The sequence below is a fragment of the Littorina saxatilis genome, linkage group LG14 (genome assembly GCF_037325665.1).
Source record: "Littorina saxatilis isolate snail1 linkage group LG14, US_GU_Lsax_2.0, whole genome shotgun sequence".
NCBI classification, from domain to species: Eukaryota; Metazoa; Mollusca; class Gastropoda; order Littorinimorpha; family Littorinidae; genus Littorina; species Littorina saxatilis.
In genome coordinates, this window is record NC_090258.1 from 17,746,597 (window position 1) to 17,771,553 (window position 24,957).

The following is a 24,957-nucleotide window of genomic DNA, read 5'->3' on the forward strand; positions in this document are numbered from 1 at the left end:
CGCACGTTAAATGTCAAAGCAGCACCGCCCTGATATGGCCCTTCGTGGTCGGCTGGGCGTTAAGCAAACAAAAAAACACACAAAAAAATCCCCCCTCGCGTTTGAATAGTTGTTTATTATTCACTGAATATTTGTACGTGTTGTGTGTCAAGTGCTAGTCAACATAATATACACAGCGGCGAAGAAGACTTGTCAAAGGCACTGCAATACTAAGTGATAGAATGACAGTCGATTCCCACCAGTCTAACCCGTCTTCTATCAGGAGAAAACTAATTTCAAAATTTGACAGTACTGTCTCTTCTGCGACAGTCATTCTGATGGTAAACGTGCATGTACAAACTCTAAGAAAATAAAGAAAATATATATATTTTGTTGTTGTTATATTTTCTTTTTTTTACTATAATATTTCTTAATACTCATGCAAATATGGGAACAAGCTTTCTGTCCAAAGACATACACGGTCGGCGTACAATATGAATTCGGTAAATCATTTTTGACGGACTGTGCCTTTGACAGCCGCGTGGCCTACAAGCATTGTTGCCGAGAGACCCAGAGACAGCGCGAAAGTATGCGTACAGAATACACGCGACGTGTTCGCACAAGGTCAGACTGGCACCGAAATAGTTGTGATCTGTTTGAAGAAGTTTCATCACAAACAAACAAGCGAACATGTGCACACAGGGAATAATGCACACAGAGACAGTGCGAAAGTATGCATACAGACTACACACAAAGCCTACATGTTCGCACAAAGTCAGACTGGCACTGAATTAGTTGTGCTATGTTTTAAGAAGCTAAATGACATACAAACAAGCGAACACACAGGGAATGATACAAACTCAGAGACAGCGTGAAAGTATGCATACACACTACACGCGACAGGCTCGCACACGGTCAGACTGGCACTGAATTAGTTGTGCTATGTTTTAAGAAGTTTAATCACAAACAAGAAATTCCTCCGAGGTAGGAAAAACACCCCCGTCCTTAGCATTCTCACTGCCACCAACTGAGCAGGCACTGCTAACAAGTGTGGTTATTTCCCTTTGACCATTAATATGTGCCTCTATAAGTCCTTGTAGAATCTTAATCCACCAATAACCCCCTAACCGTGTGTTTGACTGGTCCCAATTTTTGTAAGGACCGTCTCAGGAATGTATAGAACCTGTTCACCAAGTTTGGTGACGATCGGTCCGTTCATTCTTGAGATCTATATGCGAACACAAACACACAAACAAACAAACAAACACATCGACCGAAACCTATACACACCCCTATACCGGGGGTGTAACAAACAAGCGAACACACAGGGAATCAGACACACGGAGACAGCGTGAAAGTATGCATACAGGATTTTCTGCTCTATTGAAAGCTTAGGCACAAATTATCAAATACACAAGAAATGATATACACAAGGACTACTGGAAATGTAACTGGCCTGGCAATCTTAAAGGCAGAAGGACCATCACAAGAAAACAAACAGAGAAGGGCGTGTGAACCTGGCGAAGCACAAAGACTGACAGAAGACAGTTAGGTAAAGAAAGAAAGACAGAAACAAACAAGAATAGACCAAAGACAGTTGCAAGATAGAAGAAGACTGGCTCTCAAAGATATGTCTTGCCGTATATTTTGAGCACAAACGTCCTATTGTTGCTTAACCAGCTAAACGTTAAAAAATAGAAGAAAACATAAGTATTCCCAACAACAACAACAACAACAACAACAACAACAACACAACAAAACAACAACAACAACAACAACAACAACAACAACTTCAAGCCTAACCGGTCTTCTATATAATCATGAGAAAACAGAGGCCATTGCTCCATCCTTCAGCGAACTAGTTACCTTGTCCCCTTTTCCCCCGCAGCGTTCCATGTTCTTTTGTGTTACTTCACTTCTTGATATTTTGACAGGCCAATCGTTACACGCAGAGTCTCAGTGGATATTAAAAGCAATGGTCAAAATATGCGCATCATTTGAAATGCGAGTTTTGCGCTTCAGTATGAGCCTTCGAGGATTCGGGGTGGTTGCTGGTTGGTTATGTTTTAGGTTGCTGGGTGGTTATCAAAAAATAAACAACCCTTCCGGGTTACAGATGTAAAGAAGAAGAGGGGGGGGGGGGGGCCTGAGTTGTCCAACTATTGCCGAAGTTATTCGAAAAAAAGGTAAACTTTTATGTCACGGTCTCGGTCTCTGGAACCGGTATCACGAACTGAAAACTCTGCTGAACAATCCCTCTCAATGCTGTCAATGCGCATGCGCCAATCTTGGACTTAAAAAATGCGACCCTTTGACCGAACGAACTATGGGTTAGGGTAAGGGTTAGGTTTAGGGTTAGGGTTCACGACCTGATTAATCTCCCCATGTTAGCGCATGCGCATTGACCGCAGGGATTGTTCAGGCAGAGTTTTCAGTTCGTGACACCGGGGCAAGAAAGACGAAAGGCGGCATGCGACGAAAAACTTGGAACATTCTGGCGGCGGCTGTGAGACTGTACCACGGGTAATAAAGCGAAAGCAACGACACGGTTTGCCGTACAAAGACTGTGTGTGTGACGGACATTTCTTTACACACGTGAGCACACAACTCGCTATCGGACTCAGTTCCAGTAGCGAGAAGATTCTTCATCTCGAAAGTGTCAGTACATCATTCGGTTTAAGAAAGCAAATTGTACTTCGACCTCCCCCCCCCCTCCCCCCACTCCCTTGCCTACATGCATTAAACATTCGTAGGGCCTATTCGTATTGGAACCGGGGCAAACATGGCTTGAATTAACCGTGTGTTTTGTGCCTTACAACAGAGCCTTCTATATCCCCAGCGCAACCACAACTATGGTCTTTTGTTTCCTTTCACCTCTTGACATTTCGGCAATCAAATTATCGTCAGCGTGAACAGTGTCCAAGCTTACCTAAAGCCTAATCCGCCGGGCCACATCCGGACAAAACCCATTTCCAAATCAACCCGGTGCGCGTGATATTTGTGAAATATTTGGTCACTCTTTGAACCTTTTCAACACTAAGCGTTTTGTTGTACAGTGAAACCCACTTTTAAGACCCCCCCCCCCCCCCCCCAATTTAAGACTCCCTCCTTTTTAAGACCTTGTTTTCTCAGATTTTCTGTTCATAACCTCTGTAAAATGACCCCCGTTTTAAGACTCCCTCCTTTTTAAAGGTCCTTGTCTACATTTTTATACCGAAATCGCCATTTGACCATTAAAATGCAGAGTCTATTATCTACAAATATCAACAATACACCCCCTTTCGATCAGGAAAGACGAAGCCAGTGAAGCCGTTTGAAAATTCATTGTAGTATTCCAGCGTAGTACTCATAGTAGGATAATTATTCTTATTTGGAAAATGCCAAGTGCAAAACTCCTCTCAAATCCCGTGCATTTCGTTCGTTTAAAAAAAAGCGTGGACATCGCTCCAGTGTCAAACTGTGGCTGCACTTGTTTGGGCGTGGCTATAAGCATAGTGACATGAATTTGATTGGTCAGTATTTTTTAGGCAAACCACATGTTCTCAGCAAACAGAAAACAAAATATTGGAAGCGTGAGTCACGCTACCCCAAAATAAAATCTTTTTTTTACATATATTTTTTTTTCTATACATTTTTTCCCCATGGTACATTCATCATCTGACATAACTTTTTAGCGAAATATAACCATAAGATTATTGAAAAAAAGCAAAAATGTAGACGACCACCTTTAAGACCGATTTTCTCAGATTTGTGGAGGTCTTAAAAGGGGGTTCCACTGTACATGTTCAAAGAACCTTCTCATCTACGTGCAACTATTTGCCAACGGCCGGGAGACGTCAATACAGACCGCGTTTGCACAGAACAAGGTCTTGTATTCATACCCCACTTCCGCTCATTTAGTTCTGGCAATCATGGCCGAAGTTAATCGAACAAAGTCCATTTCACGCTCTTGGTCCGGGAACATCAATGAGCAAACATCGCTCAAATTGACTGCGGGGTTCGTGTCTTACACACCAATGGTGGTGGTTAACTAAACGCGCCATTACTGGCACTGGCTTTGCTGAATATGGTGGTCATAGCAACCTGAAAACTATAGCTGTGGCTGGTTGCTGCTGCTGCTGTTATTTTTCAGACACAAAGTCGGATTGTATTTGACAAGACTGGCGGTAAAGGCTTGACATTGCTGACACAAGAAGGGAGAAAAGTGTGGTTGAACGGTAGTCCCATGCCAATTACGTTGTACGCACATGCCCACTCACCCTCGCACACAGACGCACATATCATGCATAGATACTTTGCAGCCTACAAAATGCAGGAGTTGAATGGAGAGAGAGAGTGAGTGAGAGAGAGATTCAGATTCAGATTCAGAACTTTAATACAAAGGGATGAAGGTTTTAGGCTATGCCTAATCTTCCAACCTGTCCCTTTTAGACATACATGACATTATACATTACAATTATATATTTATACTAGAATGAATACCCGCTTCGCCGGGTAGCCGGCTTCGCCGGGAAGAAGTACTTAGAGCCGTACGCGGGTCCGAACTATGGACCCGCCAAGCTTAGGTCCCTCCCAGATTCGTGGAATGGGAACAGCACGAAAATGATTCAGTGGCCATAATGCCATTCCTGACCATATCGAGTCCCATCCTTGTCGACGAATGTAACCGTGTTAATCACCTTTGGAGGCGAACTCCACTCAAACAGGACTGAGCAAGTTATGGCTTCTCAAAGGAAGGCCAGTACATAAAATTACACAAAAGCCGCCAGACCACATCACAAACAGAACTGAAGAATGCACAGGTGTTGCTTACATAGAGACACACACACTCACACACACACACACACAAACACAGAGAAGCCGTATCTATAGAGAGATAGATGACAGTGTATTTTTCGCGTGGCTATAAATTGATTCGACCTTTGCACTTTTACAGTGAGGATAATTTACGGGTCCAATTTACGTTCTGTACACTGCGTTGACCTTCTAAAAATAGGTAACAGTAACAGAACGCCGGGAATATCCGAAGACGCTCAGCGCAGTGGACAGCGCAGTGTAGTAACTTACAACTGAACGGGAAAGCCACACGAAGGAAGGGAGATAAACGCCAAACACTGGAGAAGATAAGGAAGAGTTACTTATAATGGTGAAATGAACACAAAAACGAAAATGAGTTCAGCGCTGCGCGCTGAGAGCACGTGTTGAAATATCTCATCGATGATATTGTGTCCGGGGTGTAGCTGAATACGGTGTCCAAATTTGAAAAAGATCCACCGAGAACTTTGGCGTTGTGATGTGGTGTAGCGGCTATGGTGTGTCGGTATGGGGGCCCGGGTAAGCTGAGGTGGAACCAAAATAGCTGAGGTGGAACCAAAATCGGTTCCGCGCTGCGCGCTGAGAGCACGTGTTGAAATATCGACCAGGTTGTGTCGTGTCCCGGGTCTACCTGAATATGCCCACCAAATTTGAAGCAGATCCATCGAGAACTTTGGCCGTGCATCGCGCACAGATACACAGACAGATACACAGACAGATACACAGACAGACACACAGACTCTAGTCGTATATATATATAGATAACATGTATTATACAGAGAAATATTTTTATAGTTCATGGAGAGAGAGAGAGATAGATAGAGAGAGAGAGATAGAGATATAGAGACAGAGAGAGAGAGAGAGAGAGATAGAGACAGAGAGAGAGAGAGAGAGATAGAGACAGAGAGAGAAAGAGAGAGAGAGAGATAGAGACAGAGAGAGACAGAGAGACAGAGAGAGAGAGAGAGAGAGATTTATGAGGTGTGTGTGTATGGGTGTGTGAGGGTGTGGTTGTGTGTGTGTGTGTGTGTGTGTGTGTGTGTGTGTGTGTGTGTGTGAGAGAGAGAGAGAGGGAAAGAGAGACAGACAGACAGACAGACAGACAGACAGACAGACAGATATAGAGGAGGTGGTGGTGGCTCTAAAACAATACGCATATTTCTTAAACCTGAAGGTTGTCCTTGATATGTACAACTCGTGCAAATTACTCTCTCTCTCTCTCTCTCTCTCTCTCTCTCTCTCTCTCTCTCTCTCTCTCTCTCTCTCTCTCTCTCTCTCTCTCTCTCTCTCTCTCTCTCTGTCTCTCTCTCTCTGTCTCTCTCTCTCTCTCTCTCTCTCTCTCCCTTTCCGTCTCTCTCTCTCTTTCCGTCTCTCTCTCTCCCCCCTTCTCTCTCTCTCTCCCTCTCTCTCTCTCTCTCTCTCTCTCTCTCTCTGTCTCTCTCTCTCTGTCTATTTCTCTCTCTCTCTTTCTCTCTCTCCCTTTCCGTCTCTCTCTCTCTTTCCGTCTCTCTCTCTCCCTCTCTCTCTCTCTCTCTCTCTCTCTCTCTCTCACACACACACACACACCCACACCCTCACCCACCCATCCACACACACCTCATAAATCATTCGCCCCACATCCCAAATGATCAGGAAGCAGTTAAGCCGCCCATGTTTAAAGTAAAAATAACTCTGACATTTTACTCATTGCTAGTTCGCGTGATCAGACCCTCCAACAAGGAACACAAGGAAACGAAGCGGACACAAAATATAACCCCCAGTCCAAAATTACACCTTCAATTTACATCCATCACGACTTTAAAAACACACAGTTATTTCGCAAAATGAGAAACAGTATTGCTAGTCCAGCGCAGTGACAGAGAAAATCTATAATAACCACACCAGCTTTACACCCTACGTACGATGTGTCTGAAAACACCTCAGCGCGGAGGGGTTTTGCTGCCAGCGCAGCAAAGTCAAGATAAAGAGGAAACATTTTCTCGGCTCGCGCGGCAGCAAGCACTATGTCTCTAGACTGTTTAGGAACTTGAATCAAAGCGCCGGTCAATAGACCCTATCGGTATTCCAAGCTCTCGTAATCTCTCGCAAACTTCAGAGCATAGCAATTTCAAAGCATGCGGTACAGCGATCTCGTGCGAGCTGCACAAGCCAAGGTTCGAAGTTCTCGCGATGTTCTAGTTGAGCACGTATTAAGTATCATGTACCCACTACTAGTCATTGTGCATTTTAGTTAATGGACTGATGATGTCATTTGTATGGAGTCGACGCACGTGCGAGGATATGTATGTGTGGGAGGGGGGGGGGGGGGCGCGGGAGATGGAAGCTTGCTGTATGTTATGTAATGTATATATTGTGTGTGATACGTGGAAATGTGATACTATTTATTTGCATGTATGATACAGGTACAAATGTGATAATTGTAGGCTTATACTAGTGATTACTGTGTGTGATACATGAAATGTGATATGAATGCTGTTTTTATATGTTATACTCTTACTTTCTCCCAAGCGCAAGACAAATTCTTCTATGAAAATTGAAGCCAATAAAATTTGAGTTGAGTTGAGTTGAGTTAACAAAGAGCGTGTCTCGCGAGAGCTGCTCAGATACCGAAAAGGTCTATTGAAGTATCCTACTTCTTTATTCCTACTGTAGTATTACTACTATTATTCGCTAGTAATAGTGCTACAGTAACGATAAAGGAGTAGGATACTTCAATCGACCAGCAATCTGATACAAGCTCCTGCGATATCAACCATCAAGATTTTACATGAGTTTAAGAACATTCTTCCACTTGGGCACAACCACAAATCAACAGTATGCTAATTTCTGCATAGAATAAATTTCAAAAGAGACACCAGTGTCAATATGTAAAAGCAATTAAGCAACAACAACAAAAAATTATATATATATATTAAAAAACTATATTATAAAAAAAAGTCTCTCTCATCAAAGAGAGCCAGTCTGTCGAATCGTGGTGTGTGTTTTCGTAAACTGATGTTCGTATACCACGTAAAAGCCTGGGCAGATCTATAGTGCTTTACATTGATCATCGTTTACATGGGAAATAAGGTACATCTCTACCCCCCACCCCCCCCCCAAAAAAAAAAAAAAAAAAAAAAAGTGAGGCCAAATTATATTGCTACGTTAGAAAATTATCGCCTGATTAAGTGGGGGACCCTGAAACTCTCTAATAATCCCCAGCAACTCGAGATAAAATCCGTGGAACAATTATCGGGTCTTCCACGATAGCGCAACATCGATTTTGCCTCTGCTACATGAGAATGTGATTATCTGTCACTGGGATAGAGCTTGGTGAGCTGTTGAGTTTTACTCGGTCTTATCGATATGTTTTTTTTCCTGTTTTGGGATTTGAATGTTGTTTAAGAATAAAAATTGAGTGGTGAAGGACAAATGTATACAAACGCACTTACGCACTTAAACACACACACAAACACACACACACACACACACACACACACACACACACGCACGCACAGGTATAGTCAATGACCAGCGATAGCGCAAGTTGTTTCGTAAACGGGTGCTTACAAAAAAGACAGACGAATCCATTTACGACAGAAAATATTTGTCCGATCTGAGAATCGCTGTGTATTTTGCGTGACTTTGTTCAGCAAAATGAAGGCAGGCACATTTAGCAGGAAAAGCGTTGGCAGGCCTTACACACAAACGAAGAAAACAAGTTCTAACATTATTATTCCGCTTTTCTTGAAATCAACGTTTTAAGAAATACATGCCTGTTTAGTTAGGGATTCATTGGTTGTACCTTGAGTGCAATCATTGAGTACTGTTTTCATCTACTATGGGATTATGAAGTAACACAAACAGTGCATTTATGCAAGGCTGGCGACTGGTATTCTAGCATAATAAAATAACACACAGGAGTATAGAGAGAGTACTTTACCACGCGCGTTACCTGGGGCGGCATTGATTTTCCTGATGTCCCAGCTGACAGCACAACAGGCGCTCTGGATTATTGGACGCTTTGGGTAATCACTGGTCTCTTATTTTGGAGTGGCTGGCTATTCTGTGTCTGTCTATCTGTCTCTCCCTATCTGTTTGTCTGTCTCTCTTGTCTCTCTACCCTCCTCTCTCTCTCTCTCCCTCCCCCCTCTCTCTTCCCCCTACTCCCTCTCTTCCTTTCTCTCTCCCTCCCCCTCTCTCTTCCCCCCTACTCCCTCTCTCCCTTTCTCTCTCCCTCCCCCTCTCTCTTCCCCCCTACTCCCTCTCTCCCTTTCTCTCTCCCTCCCCCTCTCTCTTCCCCCCTACTCCCTCTCTCCCTTTCTCTCTTCCTCCCCCTCTCTCTTCCCCCCTACTCCCTCTCTCCCTTTCTCTCTTCCTCCCCCTCTCTCTTCCCCCCTACTCCCTCTCTCTCTTTCTCTCTCCCTCCCCCTCTCTCTTCCCCCCTACTCCCTCTCTCCCTTTCTCTCTCCCTCCCCCCTCTCTCTTCCCCCCTACTCCCTCTCTCCCTTTCTCTCTCCCTCCCCCTCTCTCTACCCCCCCTCTCTCTCTGTCTGTCTCTGTCTCTCTCCCTCATCTCCCTCATCTCTCTCTCTCTCTGTCTCCCTCCCCATCTCTCTACCCCCCTCTCTCTGTGTCTGTCTCTGTCTCTCTCCCTCATCTCCCTCATCTCTCTCTCTCTCTCTCTGTCTCCCTCCTCCTCTCTCTACCCCCCCTCTCTCTGTCTGTCTCTGTCTCTCTCCCTCATCTCCCTCATCTCTCTCTCTGTCTCTGTCTCCCTCCTCCTCTCTCTACCCCCCCCCTCTCTGTGTCTGTTTCTGTCTCTCTCCCTCATCTCCCTCATCTCTCTCTCTCTCTCTCTGTCTCCCTCCTCCTCTCTCTACCCCCCCCCCCCCTCTCTCTCTGTGTCTGTCTCTGTCTCTCTCCCTCATCTCCCTCATCTCTCTCTCTCTCTCTGTCTCCCTCCTCCTCTCTCTACCCCCCTCTCTCTCTGTGTCTGTCTCTGTCTCTCTCCCTCATCTCCCTCATCTCTCTTTCTCTGTCTCTGTCTCCCTCCTCCTCTCTCTACCCCCCCTCTCTGTGTCTGTTTCTGTCTCTCTCCCTCATCTCTCTCTCTCTCTCTGTCTCCCTCCTCCTCTCTACCCCCCCCTCTCTCTGTCTGTCTCTGTCTCTCTCCCTCATCTCCCTCATCTCTCTCTCTCTCTCTGTCTCCCTCCTCCTCTCTCTACCCCCCTCTCTCTGTCTGTCTCTGTCTCTCTCCCTCATCTCCCTCATCTCTCTCTCTCTCTCTCTGTCTCCCTCCTCCTCTCTCTACCCCCCTCTCTCTGTCTGTCTCTGTCTCTCTCCCTCATCTCCCTCATCTCTCTCTCTCTGTGTGTCTCCCTCCTCCTCTCTCTACCCCCCCCCTCTCTCTGTGCCTGTCTCTGTCTCTCTCCCTCATCTCTCTCTCTCTCTCTCTCTGTCTCCCTCCTCCTCTCTCTACCCCCCTCTCTCTCTGTCTGTCTCTGTCTCTCTCCCTCATCTCCCTCATCTCTCTCTCTCTCTCTCTGTCTCCCTCCCTCATCTCTCTCTCTCTCTCTCTCTCTCTCTCTCTCTCTTTTAAGTTCCTTTTTTTTTGAAGGGATAAAGACCATGGCAGATATAGGTTAGCAATTTTGAATACAATCAAAATCTAGGCCACAAACTGTCACCTTATCATGATTGGTTGGTTGTTGTTACCCAATACCTGACCTAATTCTGTCATTTGCTTCCCACCAATCTAGACGGAACCGGGTGCAATTTTCCAATCCTAAATCTCAACTTTCCATGCTGCGAAGCAATATCCTCAAAAGTTTTGAAATTCGATGTAACACATTTTTTTTTCACATGCAATTAATTCCTCACACACACACACTCACACGCATGCACGTACGCACAAACTGACGCGAGAACGCACGCACGAACGCTGGCACACACACACACACACACACTGACACACCCACACACCCACACACACACACACACACACACACACACTCACACACACACACACACTCACACACTCACACACACACACACACACACACACACACACACACACACACACACACTCACACACTCACACACACACACCTCATAAATCTTTTTGTACACATCCCAATTGATCAGGACACCGTAATAAAGCCACCCATGACTCAAATAAAAAACGCTGGCGCTGGACCCGAGTACTCTTCCGACTGGCTCGCTCCCCCAGTATGAAAGTTTTTGTCTTGTGTACGTGGATTTAAAAAAAAATTATTTATTTATTTTACACAATTAAAAAAACTATTAGAGTAAAATTAAACATTGAAACGTTCATAATAAACAATAGTAAACAAAAATTAAAAAAAAAAAAAAATAGAACGCCCATGCCGGGAATCGAACCCTGATCCCTTTGGCCACCAAGCCACCACCTTGAATCCCTGACACAGTGTCCCTGTCGCTCTCTCTCGTGCTCTCTGTCTCTCTTTCAGTCTCACCGAGACCAAACCTGCACTGTAGTTTCTTTGCCGAGACCAAATTAATCCCCACCCGCTGGCTGGCTTGCAAATCTTCTCGCATGCGATACGCATGCTTTTCATGACGCACGCGTTCGGCTGTTCTATCAGCTCAATGGCTGGCTGTCGCTCCGATTGAATTCGTCCAACCGTCAAGAACTTTTGTGTTTTTTTGGGGCATTTAGGTCCCAGGTAACATTATGAAGTTTTAATACGATCAATTGGACCTATTAGTCCAAGCATATTAGAGAACAACGTTGAAGTGACAATGACTAGGTTTAAAATGTCCCTTATCAGAAAGTTCAACCTCAGTCCTTTGATGTTTATTAAACACATTTTCATATAAAGTTGGCGCTTCATATGGAAAAGTGGCTTTGAAATTGACCCTAATCCTTCTTTGGGCTCTGTAAATGTCGTTTGGGGCTATGGTTGTAAAACGGTATCTACTGGTCACCCCAATGTATAAACTGAAAACTCTTTCTGCACCAGAACACGCAGAAAGGATTGTATCTGCCTGATGTCTGATGCTTTTCAAAATCCCCAACCACTAACACCTTCAAAACGGACATTAACTGACACTGTTGTTTTTCCCTATATAATCCTTACTATTTTTCCGAGACGTCGTCCTGTTGTGTATTTAGCTTGCCACAACCTCATACATGGTCCTAAAAGTTAAAGTTGAAGAAAATACTAAAGATAAATGAACAAGCTGACGCAGTGTCATTCGCACCGTGAATCCCCCCATGGGAACATACTAAAGTCTGGTTCCAAATAGGCTCAATTTCCTTCTATTTCTTTGTATTTCTGCCTCGTAGGGGTAGGGGTGTTCAAACCAAAGGCACCTTTAAACCAAAATTCAAATCACACTTCTTACATTACTAAGACACTCAGCAGTGAAAGGGTGTCTGCTGGTAAAAAATTCCAAACAATCCTAAAAGTTCTTCACTACTAAACGTGCTTTCAAAAAGAGCCGTTATTTTTCCCTCTATAATCAGTATTGTGTTTTCTGCGAACATGCAGTCTATTTAGATGGTTGTCATGTGCACATGAGTTGCTAAAGCGTTTTCAGTTGGGCATATGTCGAAAAGCAAAGAATTAGCCCTTTGAAAACCATCAGAACTGTCACACAAAAATAACATTTACCTATCTCACCAACTGACCAAACATAGGGCTTTTCCTTATGTATTATGTATTGTCGTGTTTTTTGTAGCATACTTGTGAAAACAGCCACCACTGTTGTAAATGATACTTTAAAGAGCATTATTTCATTTTTACAGTTGAAGGACAACCTGGACTGCCGTATATTACAGCTGTTTTACAATCAGCCAAAATTTTCTTAACAAACGTATGTTAAGAACAACTCCCATAGTGAAATTGAAGGAAAACAAAGTGAAAACCCCCCTGCCATAGAGGAGCTAAAGAATCAACAATAAACGACTGCATGGATAGCTTGATGCACGAATGCATTGCGGACATGTTTGTCTCCAACCAAGAGAAAGTTCCAAAAAATCCCTTTTGTGCTTCTTATTATACAGTGACGTCAAAGACAGCCTTTTCTGCTGTTCATACATTCAGGGGTTATGGTTACACTAAACGACGTAGTTGTAGCCATACTGCCATCCAGATTTATTTTTTCCTTGCGAGCAGTCACAGGGTGTTTGTGCTGTCTGCCAACCGTCAGACGACCAGGCCAAAGTCTGTTAAGGGACCGTTTGACCGTTATAGAACGCGTCTTTTTGATTTTTTAGCACATTTGGTAACGGTTGATTTTTATCCCTACCATTGTTTCCAAACATTATATAGGAATGTTTTGTGAACAACGGATAATAGCCGCTACTCGCATGTGTAGCAAAAGTGAGCGTACATACTCACCCTGGTCGTACAGCCGTTGTCCGTTGCCCGTCTTCATCTGTCTGTACAAATCATTACCTTTGGATTTTTCTCGAACGCTATGAAGTGAAGAAACACCAAATGTTGCAAAATGTTGTATGACCCCAAGAGCTCAAAAAAGATACTTGAGAACATTGACCTTACCTTAAGGTCAAGGTCACAGGGAGAATGAATGTGGTCTAAAAACTGCAAAATTTCACATTGTGCCAGTTTTCTGGAAAACAAATTAAAAACAGCGGGCTTAGTTTTGTATGGTATACAAGAAAAAGAAAGCCTTATCTTCTGATACCATTTTGGTTGACCTCGCTTCAATGTCAAGGTCACAGGAGTCCTTCAAAGTTGAATTGTATACATGTTTTGAAGTGACCTTGACCCTGAACTATGAAAAAAATCTTTCAAACTTCATAATTGTGTGGGGCACATGTTATATACTGATATTGAGCCACATTTAGTCACATATCATCAAGGTCAAGGTCACTTTGCCCCTTATGAAATGTGACTGAAACGGGCAATTGAATCACTAAAAGTGACAATGTCTCTTTGTAGAAAGTGCCAATAAGTATGTTTATGCTTCCTATGTCTTGAATTGATAGCCTTGTGATGTGTGACCTTTGATGATCTTGACCTTGGCCAAAGGTCATGTGTAATTTGGTAGGAAAAATCTGTAAACCAGTTCTAATAGTGTACAATGTCCTTGCCAGCTTCAGTTGTTAGACCTTCACCTTCAAGGTCACCTGAAGGTCAAGGTCACTTTAAGACAAAGGTCAAGCATGAGAGTCGCATGGGCTTTGCTTTGTTAAGATTTTTTACCAAGACACATGGATTTCTTTACCCGGCTTGGTCACATTTTTCATAGGGGTCAATGTGACCTTGACCCTAACGATATGTGACCAGATGTGGCTCACTATGAAATTCTAACAAACGCCCCACTCAGTGTTTAAGTTTGTAAGAGATATCGTCCATAGTAAAGTTAAAGGGGCAAGCTCACATCAAAATATGTCTACAATTCAACTTTGAAGAGCTCCTCTGACCTTGACATTGAAGCGAGGTCAACCAAAATGGTATCAGAAGATAAGGCTTTCTTTTTCTTGTATACCATACAAAACTAAGCCCGCTGTTTTTAATTTGTTTTCCAGAAAACTGGCACAATGTGAAATTTTGCAGTTTTTAGACCACATTCATTCTCCCTGTGACCTTGACCTTAAGGTAAGGTCAAGGTTCTCAAGTACCTTTTTTGAGCTCTTGGGGTCATACAACATTTTGCAACATTTGGTGTTTCTTCACTTCATAGCGTTCGAGAAAAATCCAAAGGTAATGTTCAGTACAGACAGATAAAGACGGGCAACGGACAACGGCTGGACGACCAGGGTGAGTATGTACGCTCACTTTTGCTACACATGCGAGTAGCGGCTATTATCCGTTGTTCACAAAACATTCCTATATAATGTTTGGAAACAATGGTAAGGATAAAAATCAACCCTTTCCAACTGTGCCAAAAAATCAAAAAGACGCGTTCTATAACGGTCAAACGGTCCCTTAACAGACTTGGGCGGGGTCATCTAACGGTTGGCAGACAGCACAAACACCCTGTGACTGCTCGCAAGGAAAAAATAAATCTGGATGGCAGTATGGCTACAACTACGTCGTTTAGTGTAACCATAACCCCTGAATGTATGAACAGCAGAAAAGGCTGTCTTTGACGTCACTGTATAATAAGAAGCACAAAAGGGATTTTTTGGAACTTTCTCTTGGTTGGAGACAAACATGTCCGCAATGCATTCGTGCATCAAGCTATCCATGCAGTCGTTTATTGTTGATTCTTTAGCTCCTCTATGGCAGGGGGATTTTTACTTTGTTTTCCTTCAATTTCACTATGGAAGTTGTTCTTAACATACGTTTGTTAAGAAAATTTTGGCTGATTGTAAAACAGCTGTAATATACGGCAGTCCAGGTTGTCCTTCAACTGTAAAAATGAAATAATGCTCTTTAAAGTATCATTTACAACAGTGGTGGCTGTTTTCACAAGTATGCTACAAAAAACACGACAATACATAATACATAAGGAAAAGCCCTATGTTTGGTCAGTTGGTGAGATAGGTAAATGTTATTTTTGTGTGACAGTTCTGATGGTTTTCAAAGGGCTAATTCTTTGCTTTTCGACATATGCCCAACTGAAAACGCTTTAGCAACTCATGTGCACATGACAACCATCTAAATAGACTACATGTTCGCAGAAAACACAATACTGATTATAGAGGGAAAAATAACGGCTCTTTTTAAAAGCACGTTTAGTAGTGAAGTACTTTTAGGATTGTTTGGAATTTTTTACCAGCAGACACCCTTTCACTGCTGAGTGTCTTAGTATTGTAAGATGTGTGATTTGAATTTTGGTTTAAAGGTGCCTTTGGTTTGAACACCCCTACCCCTACGAGGCAGAAATACAAAGAAATAGAAGGAAATTGAGCCTATTTGGAACCAGACTTTAGTATGTTCCCATGGGGGGATTCACGGTGCGAATGACACTGCGTCAGCTTGTTCATTTATCTTTAGTATTTTCTTCAACTTTAACTTTTAGGACCATGTATGAGGTTGTGGCAAGCTAAATACACAACAGGACGACGTCTCGGAAAAATAGTAAGGATTATATAGGGAAAAACAACAGTGTCAGTTAATGTCCGTTTTGAAGGTGTTAGTGGTTGGGGATTTTGAAAAGCATCAGACATCAGGCAGATACAATCCTTTCTGCGTGTTCTGGTGCAGAAAGAGTTTTCAGTTTATACATTGGGGCGACCAGTAGATACCGTTTTACAACCATAGCCCCAAACGACATTTACAGAGCCCAAAGAAGGATTAGGGTCAATTTCAAAGCCACTTTTCCATATGAAGCGCCAACTTTATATGAAAATGTGTTTAATAAACATCAAAGGACTGAGGTTGAACTTTCTGATAAGGGACATTTTAAACCTAGTCATTGTCACTTCAACGTTCCCTTCACTAAAGTGGCTAAGATGCCTGGACTATATTATCAAGTTAGTGTATCAACTTTTGAACGAACTGCGCCCAGTAGTTTCCCAGCAATAAGCTGTTCGAGACAGACAGACACACACACACACACACACACACAATTAAAGTCTGCTGGACCCTCCTACTGCGTACTCGGGGATAAGTCTCAACTTATTGCAGTTTCGCGTGATCACACCCTTCGCCCAAGAAACTCACACACAGAAAAAAGCGGAAATAAAATTGAACCGTCCATTCCGAAATTACAGCTTTGATTCAATGTCGACTTAAAATAAACCCGTTACACACAAACATTCTCTCTCCTTCTCTCCGACCACCCCCCCCCACCCCCCACACACACACACACAACTGCCTCGTCCCACCACTCTCTCTCCGCCAAACCTGTTTTAACTGCACTTGTCTATTTGGCATTATTGTCGGAAAGACTGTCTTGCAAAAGCTTTTTGAACGTTCAGCAGAGGATTTTATCTCTTATCAATTATATGTAACCTGTGCTATCTGCAGATGAATTTATCGAAAAATCGATCTAGTAGCTAAGGTTTTTGTTACTGAAGATTAATCGAGAATGTCAGAAAATTTGCCGTCATCTTGGTTAATTTCCTCTTGCGTTTGAATAGCATTTTGGGTAATTTATATCTCGTGACAGAGTTTAGAAACATGGACAATAAAAAAGGAACAAGAACCGGATTCGACGTTTTGTCTTCATCAGCACAAAAAATACTAAAAACATAAAAGGAGAGATGACACATTTATTGGCTCACGTAAGTGTAGCCTATGCGATGATAAACTTTGTCTGTCTGTGCGTGCGTGCGTGCGTGCGTATGTATGTGTGTATGTCTGTGGTAGAAACTTTAACATTTCCGAGTCTATGGATTACGTCAGTCTCGGTCAAAAGTGTTCGACGTGTGTGATAGAAACTATTTGAAGACGTCACATTATGACGTAAGAGGGTTAGACGTCACGCAAAGGAATTACTGAAAGTCTCGGTCATTGTTATTGTGAGCGGGCCGAGACTTCTTGGCAGATCCAGGGTCTCGCTTTCTTGCATATAGTTTCACCTATGCTTACTGTGTGTGTGTGTGTGTGTGTGTGTGTGTGTGTGTGTGTGTGTGTGTGTGTGTGTGTGTGTGTGTGTGTGTGTGTGTGTGTATGTGTGACGGAGTGATTGAGTTTGTGTTACTGTTTGTCGATTTCTTACGTGAGCCTTGAAGGCTTCGCCTCTTGTTTTTATATTTTTTTAGTTTTTTTTGCAGATGAAGACAAAACGTTGAAACCGGTTCTTGGTCGTTTTTACATTGTCCATGTTTCTGGTGAGTACATTTTCATTGTTCTCTTGTTCTTTCTAAATCATTGTCACAACTTTTGCCTTTTACAAAAATCCTTTGTCTTCGCTTCTATCACTGAGTATGGTCATGTCATTGATTGTAAAGTTAAGGATTGATTCTCCACAGAGTAAAATCTTCAAACAATGGCAAGCATTTACATCCAGTGATTGATTTGTGTCTATACATGTGCAATACTCCTCAAAGAAAGCGTGACAAGTCATAAAAATCACTCATCAATAGCTGCACTCTCGTCAACGGTATTGATCTGTGTGTCTGTCTGTCATGCTTTCTGTCTGTCTGTCTGTCAGTCTCTCTCTCTCTCTCTCTCTCTCTCTCTCTCTCTCTCTCTCTCTCTCTCTCTCTCTCTCTCTCTCTCTCTTTTCGCATTCGGAAGCAAGCCGGCTATGCCCTTTTTGTACAAATAAAACTGAGGATGAAATGCATGTTGTCTTTGTGTGCCCAGTGTATCAGGCTATTAGAACCAGATATATTGGCATACCGGTTGACTCTCCATGCGAACTCCAACTGTGTGAACTGTTGAAAGGTAGCGACGAAACAAAAGCCGTAAGTTTTGCTAAATATCTATTCCTGGCTTGGAAAGCGAGGCAGAAGAGACTTGATGTTTGATTCGTGACATGGAAAATGTACCCCTCGGTATTACCGTTACCAGAAAGTTTTCATGGTTGATACACTGTTTGCTACGATGTATATATCTATATTGTGAGGTGACTATATTAGCAAGCAACTGCCAAAAATATTTAACACCATGTATATACATTTGATTCGATTACGTGAAATGCTGATTTTGTACATTTTCTCTTTTTATATTTAGTCAAGTTTTGACTAAATATTTTAACATCGAGGGGGAATCGAAACGAGGGTCGTGGTGTATGTGCGTATGTGTGTGCGTGCGTGTGTGTGTGTGTGTGTGTAGAGCGATTCAGACTAAACTACTGGACCGATCTTTATGAAATTTGACATGAGAGTTCCTGGGTATGAAATCCCCGAACGTTTTTTTCATTTTTTTGATAAATGTCTTTGATGACGTCATATCCGGCTTTTCGTGAAAGTTGAGGCGGCACTGTCACGCCCTCATTTTTCAACCAAATTGGTTCAAATTTTGGTCAAGTAATCTTCGACGAAGCCCGGGGTTCGGTATTGCATTTCAGCTTGGTGGCTTAAAAATTAATTAATGACTTTGGTCATTAAAAATCGGAAAATTGTAAAAAAAAATAAAAATTTATAAAACGATCCAAATTTACGTTTATCTTATTCTCCATCATTTGCTGATTCCAAAAACATATAAATATGTTATATTCGGATTAAAAACAAGCTCTGAAAATTAAATATATAAAAATTATTATCAAAATTAAATTGTCCAAATCAATTTAAAAACACTTTCATCTTATTCCTTGTCGGTTCCTGATTCCAAAAACATATAGATATGATATGTTTGGATTAAAAACACGCTCAGAAAGTTAAAACAAAGAGAGGTACAGAAAAGCGTGCTATCCTTCTTAGCGCAACTACTACCCCGCTCTTCTTGTCAATTTCACTGCCTTTGCCATGAGCGGTGGACTGACGATGCTACGAGTATACGGTCTTGCTGAAAAATGGCAGCTACTTGACTAAATATTGTATTTTCGCCTTACGCGACTTGTTTTACCATTGTAAAAACCAAATCACTGGTTACACAATTAAACAATCCAATCCAATCTCTCTATCTCAGTCTCTCTGTCTGTCTGTCTGTCTGTCTGTCTGTCTGTCTGTCTCTCTCTCTTTAATTTTTTTATTTTTATCATTGAATGTCTGTGCGTCCCAAGGACAGATTGTAAGAAAAGGCGTAGCCTTAAATCTTAATCCTTGTAAAATAAAGTTCAATTCAATCTCTCTCTCTCTCTCTCTCTCTCTCTCTCTCTCTCTCTCTCTCTCTCTCTCTCTCTCTCTCTCTCTCTCTCTCTCTCTCTCTCTCTCTCTCTCTCTCACCTGCATATATTAGGTGTCGCTGTCGCTGGGATTTAAAAATTTTTTTTTTTTAGAGTATATTATCTTTTTTGTTACTTATTGAAAATAAAAATATGGGATTGAAGAAAAATGTTGTGGCCGGTTGTGTTCTCAGCAACGGAACAGAAGAAGAGAAACACCACAACAACAACAAAAACGCCATTGCTAGACAAGAAGAAACAACAACGAACTAACCATCCAACCAACCATTTTTTCTCTCCAATATTGTTTTTTCAAGCCTTACCTCGTCTCCTTCCTTCAGCTTCCTGTAGGCCATGATGCGATCGTAGAGAGTCATCCTGTCTGTCTCACTAATCTTCCGCAGGGTCCGATTTTTGAGGAACTTCTGTGCAGCTCGGTAGTGAGCCTGCGGACCGTACAGCCGGTCTATCACCATGCGCAGTCTCTCGTCCTTGAGAGTCTCCTCCGGTGCGGGGGGACCTGAAATCAACAGCGAGAACAGCAGACGATAAAATTCAGATTTAACACTCTCAATGGAGAGAATGACAGCAGACGATGAATTTCAGGTGATCTAACGTCCTCAATATCAATGGCAACAGTGAGAACACCAGACGATGAAATTTAGATTTAACACCCTCAATGGAAAGAATGACAGCAGACGATGAAATTCAGATGATCTAACTTCCTCAATGGCAACAGTGTGAACACCAGACGATGAAATTCAGATTTAACGGTTTCTATTGCAACAGACGACACAGAAACAGTAGCTTTGGCGGACGACTCAACGACCTGGGTCTCCACCCCCCCCCCCCCTGCTGTGGAACGTCCATCAATGAACAGCGTGAACACCAGACAATAAAATTCAGATTGAACGCTATCAATTGCAACAATGTTAGCAGACGACACAGAAGCAGTAGCTTTGGCAGACGACTCGACGACCAAGGTCTTCCCCTCGCTGTGGAACACCCATCAGTCAACAGCGCGAGCAGCAGACGATACAGATCAGAAACAGTTGAATGAAACGTATGTTTTGAGACTCTCCATTTTAGGACTTCTTTGTTTTTAAGACCTTGTTTTTCCAAGATTTTCACTTATTAAGGTATACCGGCACGGTTGGCCTAGTGGTAAGGCGTCCGCCCCGTGATCGGGAGGTCGTGGGTTCGAACCCCGGCCGGGTCATACCTAAGACTTTAAAATTGGCAATCCAGTGGCTGCTCCGCCTGGCGTCTGGCATTATGGGGTTAATGCTAGGACCGGTTGGTCCGGTGTCAGAATAATGTGACTGGGTGAGACATGAAGCCAGGCTGTGCTGCGACTTTTGTCTTGTGTGTGGCGCACGTTAAATGTCAAAGCAGCACCGCCCTGATATGGCCCTTCGTGGTCGGCTGGGCGTTAAGCAAACAAACAAACAAACAAACAAACTTATTAAGGTTTGTAAATTTACCTTTGTTTTTAAGACTCACTCCGTCATACTAAGTAATTATCTCTGACGTTTCGAGGTGTTAAAACAGAAGTTTCATTGTAATGGTTGTTTTGGCAGACGACAACGACGTAGGTTCTCCCCCACTACGCTGTGGGGCGGGCTGCAATGAGTACTGAGAGCAGCAGACGATATAGAATGGTAGTTTCAGTATGGCAATAGTAGTATCTTTACCCAAGACCACGACGACAAAGTTCGCGGCTTTTCCGCTTTGGAGCGGCCTGCAATGAATAGTGCGAGCGGCTGGGAACGCAGAAGAAGAAGAAGAAGAAGAAGAGTGAGAGACATGATATGCTGACAGTGGCAGTAGTTTTGGCAGACGCTGGTAGCCTAGTCTAATAACCAAACAGGTCCTGTATTGCTGCTACCGAGGATTGTTAAATCTGAAATTCACCTTTGGCAGACGACGACAATGAGGGAGGTGCTCCTCCGCTGTGGAGCGGTCTGCAACGAATGAATGAGAGCAACACACGATATGGAAACAGTGGCAGTAGTTTTGGCAGACGCTGATAGCCTAGCCTAATAACCAAACAGGTCAAGTATTGCTGCCACCGAGGATGTTAAAGACTGACGACAACGAGAGAGGTGCTCCTCCGCTGCGGAGCGCCCTGCAACGAATGAGTGAGAGCAGCAGACGAGACTGAAGAAGCAGGCAACAAGGCCCATCCAGCAGCAGCAGGAGTGCGGAGGGAAACTCGGGGGCGGGGACAGAGCTACTGAGTTACCTCAATGGGGAAAAGCAGAGAGAGAGACAGAGAGAGGGGGGGGGGGGAGAGTGCAGAGAAACAAAGAGAGAGAGAGGTCGGGGGCGAGAATGAGAGAGAGAGAGAGAGAGAGAGAGAGAGAGAGAGAAAGAAAGAGGGAGAGAGAGAAAGAGAGTGAGATAGAGAGAGAGAGCGGAGAGCGGGGGGGGGGGGGGGGGGGGAGGGGGGGTGTCAATATAGGAATATATCGAACCCTTTCCTGTGACGTAGCGGCTTCGTGAGAAGTTGCTGTGTGTGTGTGTGTGTGTGTGTGTGTGTGTGTGTGTGTGTTGTGTGTGTGTGTGTGTGTGTGTGTTTGGTGTACGTGTGTGTGTGTGGTGTGCGTGTGTGTGTGCGTGCGTGTGATTGTGCGCGTGTGTGTGTGTGTTTGGTGTACGTGTGTGTGTGTGGTGTGCGTGTGTGTGTGCGTGCGTGTGATCGTGCGTGTGTGTGTGGTGTGCGTGTGTGTGCGTGTGTGTGTGTGTGGTGTACGTGTGTGCGTGATATGTGAGGTGGGGGGGGGGGGGGGGTGTTAGAGAATAGAAAATCAGAGAGAGGAAGCAAAACACACACACCCGCGCACAGAGAAAGAGGGAGGGAGGAAAGTCAATATATAGGAATATATCGATCCCTTTTCCGTGACGTACGAGTGGCTTCGCCAGTGGTTGTATTGTTTGGGGTTGTTACGGAGTGAAGGGAAATGTTTGACATTGTTCAGGGTAGATTTTGGAGAGGGAATAGTGACCAGGGGGATGGGGATGAGGGGTAGGTTAAGTAAGCAGCAAGTGACTTTATGCCAAAAGTCAGTCAAGAGTAACGCATCGAACCATGCCGTATGTGGCTGTAAGAGATGAACAAGTGGTGTCATGGATGAACGATTTTTTTTGTAATCTCAGGGTTCATTCCGGGTGGGGTAGGAGTATGTTAAATCCAAGAAGAAACGCCGGTGAATGGAAAAAGAAAAGTCAATACATGGAAATATCGAACGCATCAGGGATGTTTTTGGTGTAAACGGTCGGGTCGTGCTTGAAGTGTGTGTGTGTGTGTGTGTGTGTGTGTGTGTGTGTGTGTGTGTGTGTGTGTGTGTGTGTGTGTGTGTGTGTGTGTGTTTGTGTGTGTGTAGGGGGGTGTTTGCATTGCCATTTGTTTTCAACATTAATTTCACCCGCTAGTTTCCATAAAATAATGTGTCCGTTATGAAAGCACACATGCATTGAATAGATATTTTCGGCCGGTCCCAAACAGCAGGGGTTTTGACAATTTAAGCGCCGAAACTTATTTCAAATCGCCAAAAACTGTGACGTCATGTCGGCAGAACTGCCGAACATTTTACGGTGGAGTTTTGGAAGGGAGGATGATGCCAAAGTCTGCCCAAAACTTTAAAGAGTTGTCAATATCAATCAATCAATATGAGGCTTATATCGCGCGTATTCCGTGGGTACAGTTCTAAGCGCAGAGATTTATTTTTTTCATTTTTTTTATTTTTTCATTTAAAAAAAAAATGTTTATGCAATTTATATCGCGCACATATTCAAGGCGCAGGGATTTATTTTGAGTTGTGCCAAATGTGCTAAAAAAATAAAATAAAAAGTACACCCTAACAACATCCCTGCAAGAGTGTCCATGCACTCACGGCAGGTACTACCTTCGATCATATCTATTACGACCACCAAAGGGGCCGATCAAAAATGGTCGTTTTCGACAGCCAGTCGCTTTAGAAAGGTGAATTATATGCCCCCCAAAATTACCTCGTCGGACATTCTTTGGGTTGGTCGTAATGGGCAGGTGGTCGTTACTGAGAAATGGTCGTCAGAGCACGTTCGACTGTACTTTGTCTTAAACGTGTGAAGCTGATGACTCTACGAACAGCACGGAAGCTTAGGCTTGTGCTGGAAACATGTGATGCATCAGTGCTTTGCTTGCATAGCGAAGAAGGTAAATATTGGCAGGACACTGAACGATGATCAGCGTTGATGAGAATATTGATGAGGAATGTGGTATTTCAAACACAGGCAATGTATCACGAAAACCACAGAAAGATGGCATACATCTAAAATCCTGGAGGCCATGTCCTACTGTTTTTGAATTACTTTTTAATTCTGTGGGATCGATTTTCCTAGACTTTCATGGGACCACGACAGAAGACGCTTCTGTTGCCTTTTAATTTTTATTTTTGCTAAGCGCCTAACTTAAAAAAAAATGTGAAAACAAAATGCCTTTATTACTTCGATGAAACCAAGCTTACTTTGTACAATGGCTACTACTACCTTAATGCTGCACAAACTTTCCACGGGCACATTTGGCAGCCTGGAAACGGTCATTCGAACTGTTCATCTAATATAAGATGCAATGATGACCTTTTCGTTGAAAAGGAAAAGAAACAAGTCGCGTAAGGCGAAATTACTACATTTAGTCAAGCTGTGGAACTCACAGAATGAAACTGAACGTAGTCCGCCGCTAGTGCAAAAGGCAGTGAAAGTGACGAGCCTGTTTGGCGCGGTAGCGGTTGCGCTGTGCTTCATAGCACGCTTTACTGTACCTCTCTTCGTTTTAACTTTGTGAGCGTGTTTTTAATCCAAACATATCATATCTATATGTTTTTGGAATCAGGAACCGACAAGGAATAAGATGAAATAGTTTTTAAAACGATTTCGGAAATTTAATTTTGATCATAATTTTTATATTTTTAATTTTCAGAGCTTGTTTTTAATCCAAATATAACATATTTATATGTTTTTGGAATCAGAAAATGATGAAGAATAAGATGAACGTAAATTTGGATCGTTTTAAAAAATTTTTTGTTTGTACAATTTTCAGGTTTTTAATGACCAAAGTCATCAATTAATTTTTAAGCCACCAAACTGAAATGCAAGACCGAAGTTCGGCCTTCATCGAAGATTGCTTGGCCAAAATTTCAATCAATTTGATTGAAAAATGAGGGTGTGACAGTTCCGCCTCAACTTTTACAAAAAGCCGGATATGACGTCATCAAAGACATTTATCGAAAAAAAAAACCGTCCGGGGATATCATTCCCAGGAACTCTCATGTCAAATTTCATAAAGATCGGTCCAGTAGTTCAGTCTGAATCGCTGTACACACACACACACACACATACACACACACACACACATACACCACACACAGACACACACACATACACCACGACCCTCGTCTCGATTCCCCCTTGATGTTAAAACATTTAGTCAAAACTTGACTAAATGTAAAAACGAATAGCAAATATCTT

At 43.0% G+C, this 24,957-nt stretch overlaps 1 protein-coding gene across 1 annotated transcript in view; it reads right to left on the reverse strand.

Annotated features, from left to right (window-relative positions):
* The window catches only part of LOC138947259 (dentin matrix acidic phosphoprotein 1-like), a 97,070-nt gene that overhangs the window by 13,244 nt on the left and 58,869 nt on the right, over positions 1 to 24,957 (reverse strand). Inside the window, exon 3 of the mRNA XM_070318698.1 lies at positions 19,773 to 19,969. Within this exon, the coding sequence (XP_070174799.1) occupies positions 19,773 to 19,969 (197 nt within the window). The remainder of the gene's footprint in view (positions 1 to 19,772; positions 19,970 to 24,957) is intronic.